Raw genomic sequence first — 13,215 nt, 5'->3', positions numbered from 1 at the left:
AAGGAGGGGACCTAGACACATTAGAAATAAGTTAGTCGTTAACAAATAAAAGGCCAAGTGTTCTATTCATATGATTAGAAATTGAATTGATTTGAAACAACGAAAGATCAAGCATGCAGTCTATAAAATCGTGCTGTGCTGAGGGCACTAGAAAATTGTCAGCAGTGAATAATGACCAAGAGATGTTCGGCAAATTAAAATCACCCAACACCATTAATAGGTCATTATCCCGCACGTGTGAAGAAACTTCTTTAATACAAGTAATATGATTCATATAAACTTGAATATCAGAAGAAGGTGGGATACATTAAAGTTAAACTAAAAGTCTTTAAAATGTTATGTCGGGGACTAAAGATTGTTTCATATACTATAGAAATGTACAAAAAAAAAGTATAATAATTATAGTTGAAATTAAAAATTTGTTTGAGTCTGATAAGATGGTAACCAAAAAGTTTGGTACAACTGTTATTAGATTATTCCAAGCCTTCGGATGGTATTTCCTACAAGTTCATTTTAAAGTTAACATAAATGCTGTTCCATCTTCTCATATTTAGAACTCTCTCATAAAACTCACTACCTTGGAGAATGTACGCATGATGTTCCGAATTGTTTCGAATCCTTAATCTGCTTTTCACCCGCTTTTTACATGCTCTTAACAGATGAAGGCTGATTGTCGTCTCAAATAATTAAATTACACTTAAAATGCCTTTAACAAAATGGAGTGTGAAATACAAATTGCTCCTTTTTGAGTTGCTCCAGTATCTCCCACACCTAACATCGCGTATTTGCTGATTTAGTTGCGTTAAATAAAATGTGCTGTTCGGCAGAAAATTGGTTTTTTGGTAAAGCAATAACTTGAATTTGCTAACGGAAAGTAGTTTCATCCTTTGCGGTGAACGAATGTAATTGTATGAAATTGAAATTAATGATAAGCTTCAGCAACAACAACGTCAAAGATAGTTTATAAATAGTATATCTGTCTATAAATTCGCGATAATTTCGATCTCCTAGTCAAGTGAAAGAAGCCGAATCTGCCTGCAAATATCGCCGACAACAATAAATTTACTTACATTGAATATCCAATTTCCAACCATCTTCTAGAGGATCAGAATTAATAGCATGATTGTATGCCTTACATGATAAAAACGTTCCAGCATCGGCTTTGCTTAAGTTTATTGAGAGTGTGCTGGTAGTTTGATTTCCATCACTCGAAGTCTGAAATTAGTAATGACAACAATAATTATACTGTGTGATTAAAATAATAATTTGTGTGTAACATTGACTTTGTGTGTAATTTTGACATTCTGATAAATTCATTCTTGCTGCAAAGACGGGAACTTCCGACTAGGTGGAGCTTACGCTTCAGCAGCTTGCGCTTCAGCATTAATAACAAGAAAGAGACGCTAGTGGGAAGTTTCCGACTGAGGGAAACCCTGAGCCCTCTTCTACCAACACCAAATACAGCTTGCGTTACGTACGCGTTTAATGTAATAAAGTAATAAAGATAAATAAAAACAAGAGGTCTAGTCGGGAGCTCCCGACTAGGGAATACCCTGAACCCTCTTATTCCAACATCAAATAAATTAAAAAAAAAAAAGTTCACTTGACAGGGTTCGAACTCGCAACTGACAGCAGTACTTGCTGTCGACTCTACTCAACAGCCACACCAAGAAAAACCAAAAAATTCTTTCCCCGGTGGGGCTCACACTCGCGACAGACTGCACCACTTGCTATGCCTCTACTCAGAAGCCACACCAGTAATTAAGAACTTATGATAAAAAAGGAATAAAAAAGGAAAAAGTCGCAATTACCATGCTGTTAGCATGCGAAGCAGACGCGCATGAATGTGTGTGTGTACATGTATACAGAAATTCTTAAAGCTGCTGCCCATTCAATTGCGCAGTTGCATATAACTTTGGTTTTTTCTTAACCGATCTTTATGAAATTTTCTACAGTATATCTTATTGTACCATAGAATATTTGTGTATTTTGAAAAGGTCAATTGCGTTTAAATTATGACTTAAATTGGTTGGCAATAAAAGTTGGGTTATTAACATGATTTATAGTTGTTGAGCGGTAGCGGGGAGGTGGCAATAGGTACAAAATGAAAAATACTTGATATATATTTAATATTTTAGAAGCAACATATCATGTTTGGTGGCTCTAGCTCTTATTATTTACCCAATTTGCTCAAGAAGCAAGATTTCCAGTTCAGTTTTTACCGATTGCTTGGAAACGGAGTAGGTTATCGATTATCGGAAACAAACTCGATCTGCTAGGAGCATTTACATCTAAAATTTCAAGTCTCTAGTTCTTATAGGTTTTGAGATCCTTGCATTCATACATACGGACGGACGGATGGACGGACGGACGGACGGACGGGCGGATGGACAGACAGACGGACATGGCTAGATCGACCCGGCTATTGATGCTGATCAAGAATATATACTTTATGGGGTCGCAGATGCTTCCTTCTGCCTGTTACATACATTTAGATTTCGCACAAATACAATATACCCTTATACCCATTTTTAATGGGTTCAGGATATAAAAATTGGCAAGAGTCATTGTATAGGAAAATGGGGGTAAACAATTAAAGGCAGATGATGACACTGGCAATGTAGTTAATGTGGTAGAATTTGTAGACACCACTCCCTATGTGCAGTTAACAAGCTCCCGTCAACATCCTTCTGTAGATTTATCTTCTCCATAAAAAATCTCTGAAAAATCGTTATGAGTCGAGCCAACAACTTAGACAAGTTCTAAGCCGCTGCTTCAATTGCAAAAATCAATAATTAATAAACACCCAATATTAGGCAGAACATTAGATTTTGTAGCATTCCAAAATAAACAAAACAATAAGAACAATCAATTTGAGGACCCACTGACATCATTATTGTGTTTTGTACAGATAAATTAAAAATGTCTACAAATGGAATGGACGCAAATCGTTACCATTCTTAGGGAAAAACGTGAGAAGTTTAATTGCCTCTGTCCACTAAACACTTTTCTCACACATTGCTGAAAATGTCACATTTTTGCAAAATGTGTGAATTGCGCCCTGTGCGTTTCCCCATAAGAAAGCACATTTCACACATTTTTCATAAAAGGCAAATTTTTGAAAAATGTGTAAATTCGGCCCGGATATTTCGGGTTTTGTGCAATGATTAATCGAGATTTTTATCAATGTTTTGAAATATAGTAAAGTATCATAACCATAAACAGCTGATATATCAACGAAGGCAACCGGCAACTTAAGACAAGAAATTTAATAATAACATAATCCTACAGTTGTTAGAAATTAAACATGGCGAAAAGAGTACCTAAAATGGAGCCCTTACTTCGAGAGCGCAATTTTTGAGTTTTGGAATAAAAACTTTACGGTGCTTATGTAAATTAAAGAAACTCGGTCGGCTGTTTATTTAAAAAAGCGATAATTTTGCCACTCACATATTTACGTAAACTCCTAAGCCTACAGCAAAAGAGCAAAGCTGCCAACACGTAATCACAAGAAGTTGTACAACTGGCAAAAGCTCTAATATGTGATTGTATTAATGATTGGCTAAATTCAGATTTAGCCACACAATATACGACAGTCCACGCTGTAAAGGCCATGACCAAGAACTGCGCTATAGATAAGGTAAAACTTATCATGCAGCCAGGCACATTCCATAATATGAATCATGTCATATCCAAATTTGTCGATAATTGCACAGAACAGCCACCAGACAATCTAATTCTGTCCTTAATACCAAAATTACTCTCCTCGTAGTGGAAACATACAACAGAGGCGACTACAATAATAACAATACTGGAGCAGGTCAAAATAGCGGTAATTATAGAGGCCGTGGCAACTCAAATCAAGGCCACAACAATAACAAAAACAATATAAGGGTAGCCCAAAGTAACTCGGAAACCGGGATGCATATTCTTTATCTCAGCAAAAATACAGGCAGCAAGCCCACCTTTTTAATCACTACAGGTGCAGATATTTCCATTTTAAAATCAAGTTCAGATACTTATAATAACATAGACCAATACCGCAGCACACAAATAACAGGACTTGGTAAAGGTACCATAAATTCTATTGGACTTGCTTATGTCGAAATTAGGTCAGACAACTACATTATACGTCATAATTTTCATAGCGTGGATGATAAATTTCCTATATTATGGGATGGTGGTATCGACATGGATTGCCTCACGAAATCCAAATGTCTGTTAGAACAAATATTAAAGCGTACATCCATATACCAATCACGCATATATGCGAAACCAATTCCACTCTATTACCAGCCCGATATGAAGTATTTGGACGAATTAAAAGAAAGTCAATTGACCAACAAGTTATCATACCAAATCAAGAAATAAAATGGTATATTTATTGGAGCGTGTATTACAGATTCAACAACCACTTACGTTCGACTATTAAACACCTAATATACCGATGAAATAGTAGACTTTGAAAATAATTCCTATCAACCTATTCAGCTATGAGCAGGGGCATAGCTAGCCGGACAGGCTGAAAAATTTTCCCCCACCGTGTCGGTGATTTCCCATTACTTTTCTCTTTGTCCTATTCACTTAACACTCTTTATCTAACTTACATTGCTTTACTTTATTAACAATTTTCTTACTTTCTTCTTTCCTATTTATTGTATTTTCTTTATTAATATAGCAAATTAAGATTATTTTTAATTTCACTTGAGATCACTTTTTTCCTACTTACAACCTTCTGCTTAGATGTAGGCTCTAATAGCGTCACTGACAAAATTAGCTGTGAAAAGGGGCACAGCTGGCCGGAATGGCAAATAAAACACCTCCATCGGTCGGTGATGCTATTTAGAAAATTGTATCCTTTAACTAGGCTTTTAGCATATAATTCTATTGTACAATCTTTAGAATAATGAGGAAGACACTCGTTCTGTCGACCATTAATAAATAAATAAACAAATAAATAAATAAATCAGTAGATACAAGATTCTACACCCACCTACTGTGGAAATTTGCTAAGCTATTAAATCAACTTTGCACTGAATACAGTGACATTTTCGGACTGGAAATAATCTCTACAAATAACTTTAAAAAAAGTTGAGATTAAAAGACAAGGAGCCTGTATACATAAAAAATTATAGAATTGAACATACAGATAAAGAAGAAATTAAATCTCAAGTAGATAAATTAATCCGCGAAAAATTCGTTGAACCATCTGTATAACAGCCCACTCTTACTGATACCTAATTGGTTGTTCCGAAAAACACATGATTAAAAACCTAACAAATGTGTTTGAGGTTTGTCGGAAATACAACCTTAAGCTACATCCAGAGAAATGCTCATTTTTCATGCACGAAGTAACTTTTCTGGGTGACAAGTGCACTTACATGGGTATCCTACAAGATGACAAAAAATACGATGTCGTTGATAAATATCCAGTACCAACGGACGCAGATAGCGCTAGAAGGTTTGTTGCATTTTGCAATTATTATAGACGTTTCATTAAAAACTTCTCGTATTATTCTCCCCACATAGCATGTTTATGCAAAAAGAATGTAAAATTTGAATGGTCAGCTTTTTAATATCTAAAATCAGAAATAATTAGACCATCCTTGCTACAATACCCCGATTACAGCAAAGAACTTGCATTACTACCAACGCAAGTAAACAAGCGTGCGCTGCAGTTCTTACACAAGAACACAATGGTACACATCTACCAGTAGCATACGCCTCAAGAACCTTCACAAAAGGTGAGAGCGCAAAATCGATAACAGAGCACGGGTTAGCAGCAATCCACTGGCAAATTAAACATTAAGCATAGTAAAAACAGATCATAGAACGTTAACTTATTTAGTCTCAATGGTAAGCCCAAGCTCAAAACTAACACGAATGAGATTATAACTAGAGGAATATGAAGTATTTTGATATTATATGATATTTAATCATGTAGCGGATGCGTTATCAAGAATAACCATGCAAGAACTCAAAGTCTTACCAGTTAATGTCCTGAAAGTCACTACCAGGCACCAAAGTAAACAGAAAAACTCCTGCGCAGGAAAAGATCAAGTAGATTTGCCTAAGCACGTACGTAGGTGCTTCTAGTGCCCGCGAAGATCGAGTTTGTTTCCGATAATCGATAACTTACTCCGTTCCAAAGCAATCGATAAAAATCGATATGGATATCCTGTTTTTTGGCCAATTTCGGTAAATAATAAAAGGAAGAGTCACCAAACTTGACATAAGGCTTCCTTATCGATTGCTTGGAAACGGAGTAAGTTATCGATTATCGGAAATAAACTCGATCTGCGCGGGAACTGGGAGCATATACATCTAAAATTTCAAGTCTCTAGCTCTTATACGTACTGAGATCCTTGCGTTCATACATACGGACGGACGGAGAGACAGACGGACATGGCTAGATCGGTTAGATCGGCCCATTTTCAATGGGTTCAGGGTATAAAAAGTAACTAAAATAGCATTACAGAAAAAAGTCGCAATTACCATGCTGTTAGAATGCGAAGCAGACGCGCATGAATGTGTATGTGTACAGTTGCGCAGTTGCACATAACTTTGGTTTCTTCTTAACCGATCTTTATTAAATTTTCTACAGTAGATATTATTGTACCATAGAATATTTGTGTATACTGAAAAATTCAATTACATTCAAATTGTGGCTTAAATTGGTTGCCAATACAAGTTCGGTTATTAACTTGATTTATAGCTCTTTGGTGAGAGCGAGGAGGTGGCCAAAGATATAAAATGAAAGATACTTGACATATATAAAATATTGTAGAAGCAACATATCATGTTTGATGACTTCTTTTAATTATAATAATGCCTTGCCTATGTATAATATGATAATTTCTTATAATTTACCCAATTTGCTCAAAAAACAGGATGTCGATATCGATTTTTATCGATTGCTTGCAAACGGAGTAAGTTATCAATTATCAGAAACAAACCCGATCTGCGCAGGCACTAAGAGCACCTACGTCTAATATTTCAAGTCTATAGCTCTTAAAGGCTCTGAGATCCTTGCGTTTATACATACGGACGGATGGACACGGCCAGATCGACTCGGCTATTGATGCTGATCAAGAATATATATACTTTATGGGGTCGGAGATGCTTCCTTCTGCCTGTTACACACATTTGCATTTTGCACAAATACAATAAAGTCTATTAACACAGTTTTAATTGGTTGAGGGTATAAAAAGAATAATAATAATAAAAATAATTATAAAGCCTAAGAAAATCTTCCGATCAAATGTGATATAATTGGCCACTTGTCGTTTGCCCATTATCGATGCCCTATATACATAAAGTATATCGTTGCACGCGCAACATATTTGTACATACTCATTTATGTCCATAAGTACGCTCCACTTCTGAATACAAGCTGTCCCTAAACACAATTCAGTTAAGCAAGAAAATTAAGCTTCTAAACTGGGAATAAATCAATCCTAAGCCGACCGCTCATAAGGAGGGACAGCTACCATCACGTCTACATAACTAGCGAATGATTAATGCAATAAAATTATTCAAGTGCAAACTCATTTACATGCGGTCGCACCACAACATACCATACATGAGGTACTATAGCTAAAAGTAAATACCATATAACGAGAAAGAAAGGCTTTCTTCGGCACGACGAAGATCTAATAACCTTGTAAACCCAACCTTTTCATAATGCTTATAGTGCTTTGTAAGTTTCTAAGAAACACAGAGAAAATAGTATATGGCGAGTTTAATCAAGATATCTTGATATACAAAAAAAGTTTTTAATCAAAAAACCGACCGATCGTTTTTATGGCAGATATATGATATAGTAGTCCGATGTAAATAAGATTTTGCAAAAATGAAGCGAGCATAGTGAAATCTTTAAATGCCGTGCTTAATCAAAATATCTAGAAGATATCTTGATCAACAAAATTTGTTTTCATACAACTTAATCTTCGACCGATCGTTCCTATGGCAGCTATAAGATATACTGTTCTGATGTTAATAGGATTTTGCATTTTTATGAGGAGTATAGTAAACGTAATAAATGCCGAGTTTGGTCAAGATATCTTGATAAAGAAAAATGTTTTTCATACAACAACTTAATTTTCGACCGATCGTTCCTATGGCAGCTACAAGATATAGTGATCTGATCTATATAGGATTTTGCATATATATGAGAGGCAAAGTAAATCTAATAAATGCCGAGTTTGGTCAAGATATCTTGATAAACAAATTGTCATATATTTCATATAACTTAATTTCGATCGATCGTTTCTATGGCAGCTATATGATATAATGGTCCGATATGTGCTGCGTGCAACAGAAAAATGTACTTCTGCAAAGATTCATAAAGATAGCTTTAAAACTGAGAGACTAGTTCGCATAGAAACAGACAGACGGTCATGGCTATATCGACTCGGCTGTTGATGCTGATCAAGAATGTATATACTTTATGGGGTCGGAGATGTCTCCTTCTATCTTTACAAGTGAGCGCAATTTTCTGTGTCTTTCTGATAGTTTAATCGTTTTTTGGTGGGTGTGTTAATAATAATATGTAGCATTTCCAATATGTGTGGTTTGTTGTAGTGTTGTTCTTATTGTAAGATTGTTGTTTTATCAAATTTTCGTGTCTGATTGCCTTATATACAGCGGGTGAATAGTGCTGTTTTCTGTATATTATTTTGATGTCTTAATTTGAAGTCTGACTTATGTTGTACTTGTACTTGTACTTTTTTTTAATTTCTATTTTGTTGGACCTAAGTATGTTAACACTATTGCACTTATTGTTGTTTCCCCGCCAAATTAAACATACATACATGCTTTAATACAGCATGCACCTAAGCACAGCTCTTGCAATCATAAACATTCCCATAGACAAACGGAAATAATTTAAACATAAGCGCAAGTCAGTAATACCATCAAATATAATATGATAGGCCATTTGAGGACTAACTTCTTACGCCGTCTTACGGTATAAGCGCTGACCACTCATCCCATAGGCAAATGCGCGGAAGCGCTATGTACGGGAAGTTCACAGCTGCACGCGCACTAATTCTCTAATGAAACCATTTAACATAATTATGCAAAGTTTGAATTATAAACTGCCAAAAGCTATTTGAACTAAGTACAAATAAATATATAAACTGACGCCATAACGTCGTGTACTCTACATGGCGACCCGAGTAAAATGATGAACAAGCGGCCTGAAAAATCGCAATAATTAGATTGACTTAGAGCTAGAATTTTTTAGGAATTGGTCAAGAGATGATCAGCCCTGATGCAACCAAACTAAATAATAATATAAACAAATAAGAGGCCCTAGTCGGGAGTTCTCGACTAGGGGATACCCTGAACCCTCTTCTATCAATACCAAACGCTCGTTTGCTTAGCAGCAATAAAAATAAATTAAAGTATAATATAGTTTCCTCGGTAGGGTTCGAACTCGTAACAACCCAAACCATTTGCAACTGCCTCTACAAAGCAGCCACACCAAACATAGACTCCTAATGAGAAAAAAAAAGATTAAATAGCAGCACAATATAATTGAAATGCCAATGCTGTTGATAGAACTCAAAGAAGATGCGCATGAATATATGTGTGCGCTTGCTGCCAGTGGCCAGACAAAACAAGCTTTCTTTTATAGCTTCTTTGTTTTTAACCAATGTTGATGAAATTTTCAACAGTAGTTCTTATTTCTTATACAAGTTGATTTACAATCTTCATTTCTAGCTATGTGCGGATATCGGGGAGGTGGCGATAAAATGAAAGATACATTATATATACACTGTTTCTAGCTATAAAAACCTAAGGGATTTTCTCAAAAAGCAGGATTTCGATATCTATTTGTATCAATTACTTCGAAACGGGGTAAGCTATCAGCTTTCGGAAACAAATTTGTAATGCGCGGGCACTAGGAGAGCCTGTGTTCAAAATTTTAAAATTGCTATCATTTGAACAGACGATTGAACGGTCAGACAGTTTTAACCTCCACGTCAAAGAGTGTAAACATGTAAAATTATGTTTGTCTTAAAATGGTTTAATTCGATTTACTTTAATCTTTAGAAATATAGGTATATGGTGTTTACTTTATATATATTTCTACAAAAGGAGTATGACCAAGCCTAGCGCATGGCACGTATAAAATTAATTATTCAAGACCTGGTCGGACGCTAAACAAACACAAACCACTTGCAAATCTTTTCCGCCAATTTACCACTGTTGCGGGTAGAAATTCCCAAATCGCTAAAACAGGTAATCCTAAAGTTCCTATTCAGAGCTTTGAAAGCAAGTTTAAAGCAGCGTGAAAACTTTGATTTTAACAAAACTGTGAAACACGTCTTAAACGATTTTTATACCCTGAACCCATTGAAAATGGGTATAAGGGTATATTGTAGTTTTGCAAAATAAAATGTATGTAACAGGCAGAAGGAAGCATCTCCGACCCCATAAAGTATATATATTCTTGACCAGCATCAATAGCCGAGTCGATCTAGCCATGCCCGTCTATCTCTCAGAGTCTATAAGAGCTAGAGACTCGAAATTGATTGAGGTTGTTTCCGATAATCGACACCTTACTCTGTTTTTAAGCAATCGATAAAAATCGATATATATCCTGGATTTTGAGCAAATTGGGTAAATATTAAGAGCTAAAGTCACCAAACATAATATATTGCTTCTAGAATATTATATATATGATAAGTATCTTTAATTTTTATCTTTTGCCACCTCCCCGCTACCACCACAGAGCTATAAATCAAGTTAATAACCCAACTTGTATTGGCAACCAATTTAAGCCACAATATAAATGCAATTGAATTTTTTAGAATACACAAATATTCTATGGGTACAATTAGATATACTGTAGAAAATTTCATAAAGATCGATTAAAAAAAAACCAAAGCTATATGTTACAACGCAATTGGATGGGGCAGCTAGCTAATGTAAGGATTTCTGTATACATGTACACACACACATTCATGCGCGTCTGCTTCGCATTCTAACAGCATGATAATTGCGATTTTTTTCTGTATTGTTCTTTTAGTTCCATTTTTATCATAAGTCCTTAATTATTGATGTGGCTGCTGAGAAGAGGCATAGCAAGTGGTGCGGTCTGTCGCGAGTTCGAGACCTACCCAGGAAAGTATTTTTTTGCTGATGTGGCTGTTAAGTAGTGTCGATAGCAAGTAATTCGGTCAGTTCTTTTATAATGGTCTATATAAAAAATCATTTGAGACGCATTTCACACTTTTCGCAGAATCCATGATTCCTCGATAGAAAAGCGATTAAAAGATTTTTTGGGGTCAGTTCTAAGAAAGATTCTTCCTTGCCATTTAAACTCATTTGTTCAAATTATTTTAAGGGGCGTTTCACACTTTTTGTGAAACACGTTCCGCTTTGGTAGAATTGGTGTTCAAAGATTTTGACTTTTCGTGTTCAATTTGATTTCCAAAGATCTATACGAAAAATCATTTGAAATGTGCTACACACGTTTCGCAGAATCCAAGCTTTCTTCGTGGAAAATCCGATTCTTAAACTTTATTGGAGAAGTTACAAGTTTTGTCCAAATGTCACCCGCAACAAACTCATTTTTAATGATATTTGAGAGAATTCATTTAATACGGGCCACGGACGAGGTTGGGCAATACCCACCTGCTTTATATATAATCTATTGATTATTTGGCACTTTTCGAGCTAGTATATAAATATTTAAATTCTTAAAATTTTTTTTTTTAATTTACAAGACAATAAAATAAATAAATATAGTATTTCGGTTTCTCTAGATAAAGAAGTTACAGCCTAGTGATACTTATCTGTGTCTAGGCTGTAACTAATTTAAAAATAACGAATAAATATGACTTACTGTTTCGGTGGTTTTTTCCAATCTAACACCATTTTGCCACCATGTTATAACAGCAGGAGGCCTGGATCCAGCACTTTGGCATAAAAGATCATATCTGCGTCCAGCTGACAACGGTTGATATGCGCCAAGCAATCTTATATTCAATGGGGCAACTGAAATATATTTAATACCAACAAAAACACGTCAACTCTACTTTTATTTAGATTTTTTTCTGCCACCTTATATAGCAATATATCCCTAGTCAGGAGCTCCCGACTAGTGGATACCCTCTTCTCCCAACACCAAATGCAGCTCGAGCTAAGCGCTCGCTTGTTATGAAGTAATATAAATAAATTTAAAAACAGAATAGTTGCCTCATTAGGGTTCGAGGTCGCAGCAGAACGCACTGTTTGCTGCTACCTCTTCTCAACAGCCATACAAATAATTGATTCTTAATCAGAAAAAAAAGAATTAAAATAGCAGGACAGAATACAATACAATCGCAATTGCAATGCTGTTGATAAAACTAAAGAAGTCTCGCATGAATGTATGTGTATATACAGAAATTTTTGCAGTTTGCGCCAGCTGACGAACAGGAGACTAGCCAAAACACATTTTCTTAAATAACGTTTGTGTTTCCTAACCGATCTTGATCAAATTTTTAGCAGTACATCTTAATGTACTACAAAATATTGACGTATTATAAAAATGACAATTGCATTTAAATTGTGGCTTATATTGTTGGGCAGTATAAATTGGTTTATTTATTTGATGTACATCTATGAGGTAGTACCGTGGAGGTTTGATAGCTGTTAAATGTATTATACTTACTTGATATACGTATACTATTCTAGAAGCTACATTTCAAGTTTGGTGACTCTAGCTCTTATTATCTAGCAAATTTGTTCAAAAGAAGTACGACATCGATTTGTATCGAAATCGGAAACAAACTCGTTCTTCGCGGGCACTAAAAGGACCTACAGCTAAATTTCGAGTCTCTCGCTTTTATAGGTTCAGAGATCCAGGTAATTTTTTGAATTACATTATAAAAATCGAAATCAGTGCTCAGTGCAGCCAGCACCACATGCCTATTTAGGGTTTTTTATTTTGCATGACCGGGCGGGTATAGAGAAAAGCTCTTTAACAGCTTATAGCCTCTGTCCACTGGCTTAAGAAATGTCACATTTTCAAATGTCACATATTGGTGTTCCACCGGTTGGCAGTAACATGTGAGTGGCGACAGTTTCGCTTCTCTAAATAAGCAGCTGATCGAGTTTCTTAAATTTACATAAGCGCCGTAAAGTTTTTCTTCCAAAACTCAAAAATTGCGCTCTCGAAGTAAGGGCTCCATTTTAGGTACTCTTTTCGACATTTCGCCA

At 35.5% G+C, this 13,215-nt stretch overlaps 1 protein-coding gene across 6 annotated transcripts in view; it reads right to left on the bottom strand.

Moving 5' to 3' along the window:
* Nucleotides 1–428: 428 nt before the first annotated feature.
* LOC138911529 (lachesin-like) overlaps nucleotides 429–13,215 on the bottom strand; it is a 202,912-nt gene continuing 190,125 nt past the window's right edge. For 5 of the 6 annotated variants that reach the window (XM_070210854.1, XM_070210855.1, XM_070210857.1 and 2 more), the window contains 2 exons: nucleotides 11,858–12,009; nucleotides 429–1,215 (listed from right to left, as the gene is read on the bottom strand). In XM_070210854.1, the coding sequence (XP_070066955.1) occupies nucleotides 1,063–1,215; nucleotides 11,858–12,009 (305 nt within the window). In that variant the 3' untranslated portion in view covers nucleotides 429–1,062. The remainder of the gene's footprint in view (nucleotides 1,216–11,857; nucleotides 12,010–13,215) is intronic. The other variant, XM_070210858.1, reaches the window with a different exon arrangement.

This window comes from Drosophila virilis, unplaced genomic scaffold (genome assembly GCF_030788295.1).
Source record: "Drosophila virilis strain 15010-1051.87 unplaced genomic scaffold, Dvir_AGI_RSII-ME tig00001317, whole genome shotgun sequence".
In the NCBI taxonomy this organism is placed as follows: Eukaryota; Metazoa; Arthropoda; class Insecta; order Diptera; family Drosophilidae; genus Drosophila; species Drosophila virilis.
The sequence above is the reverse complement of the archived record's forward strand: the minus strand, read 5'-3'. Positions and strand labels throughout refer to the sequence as shown.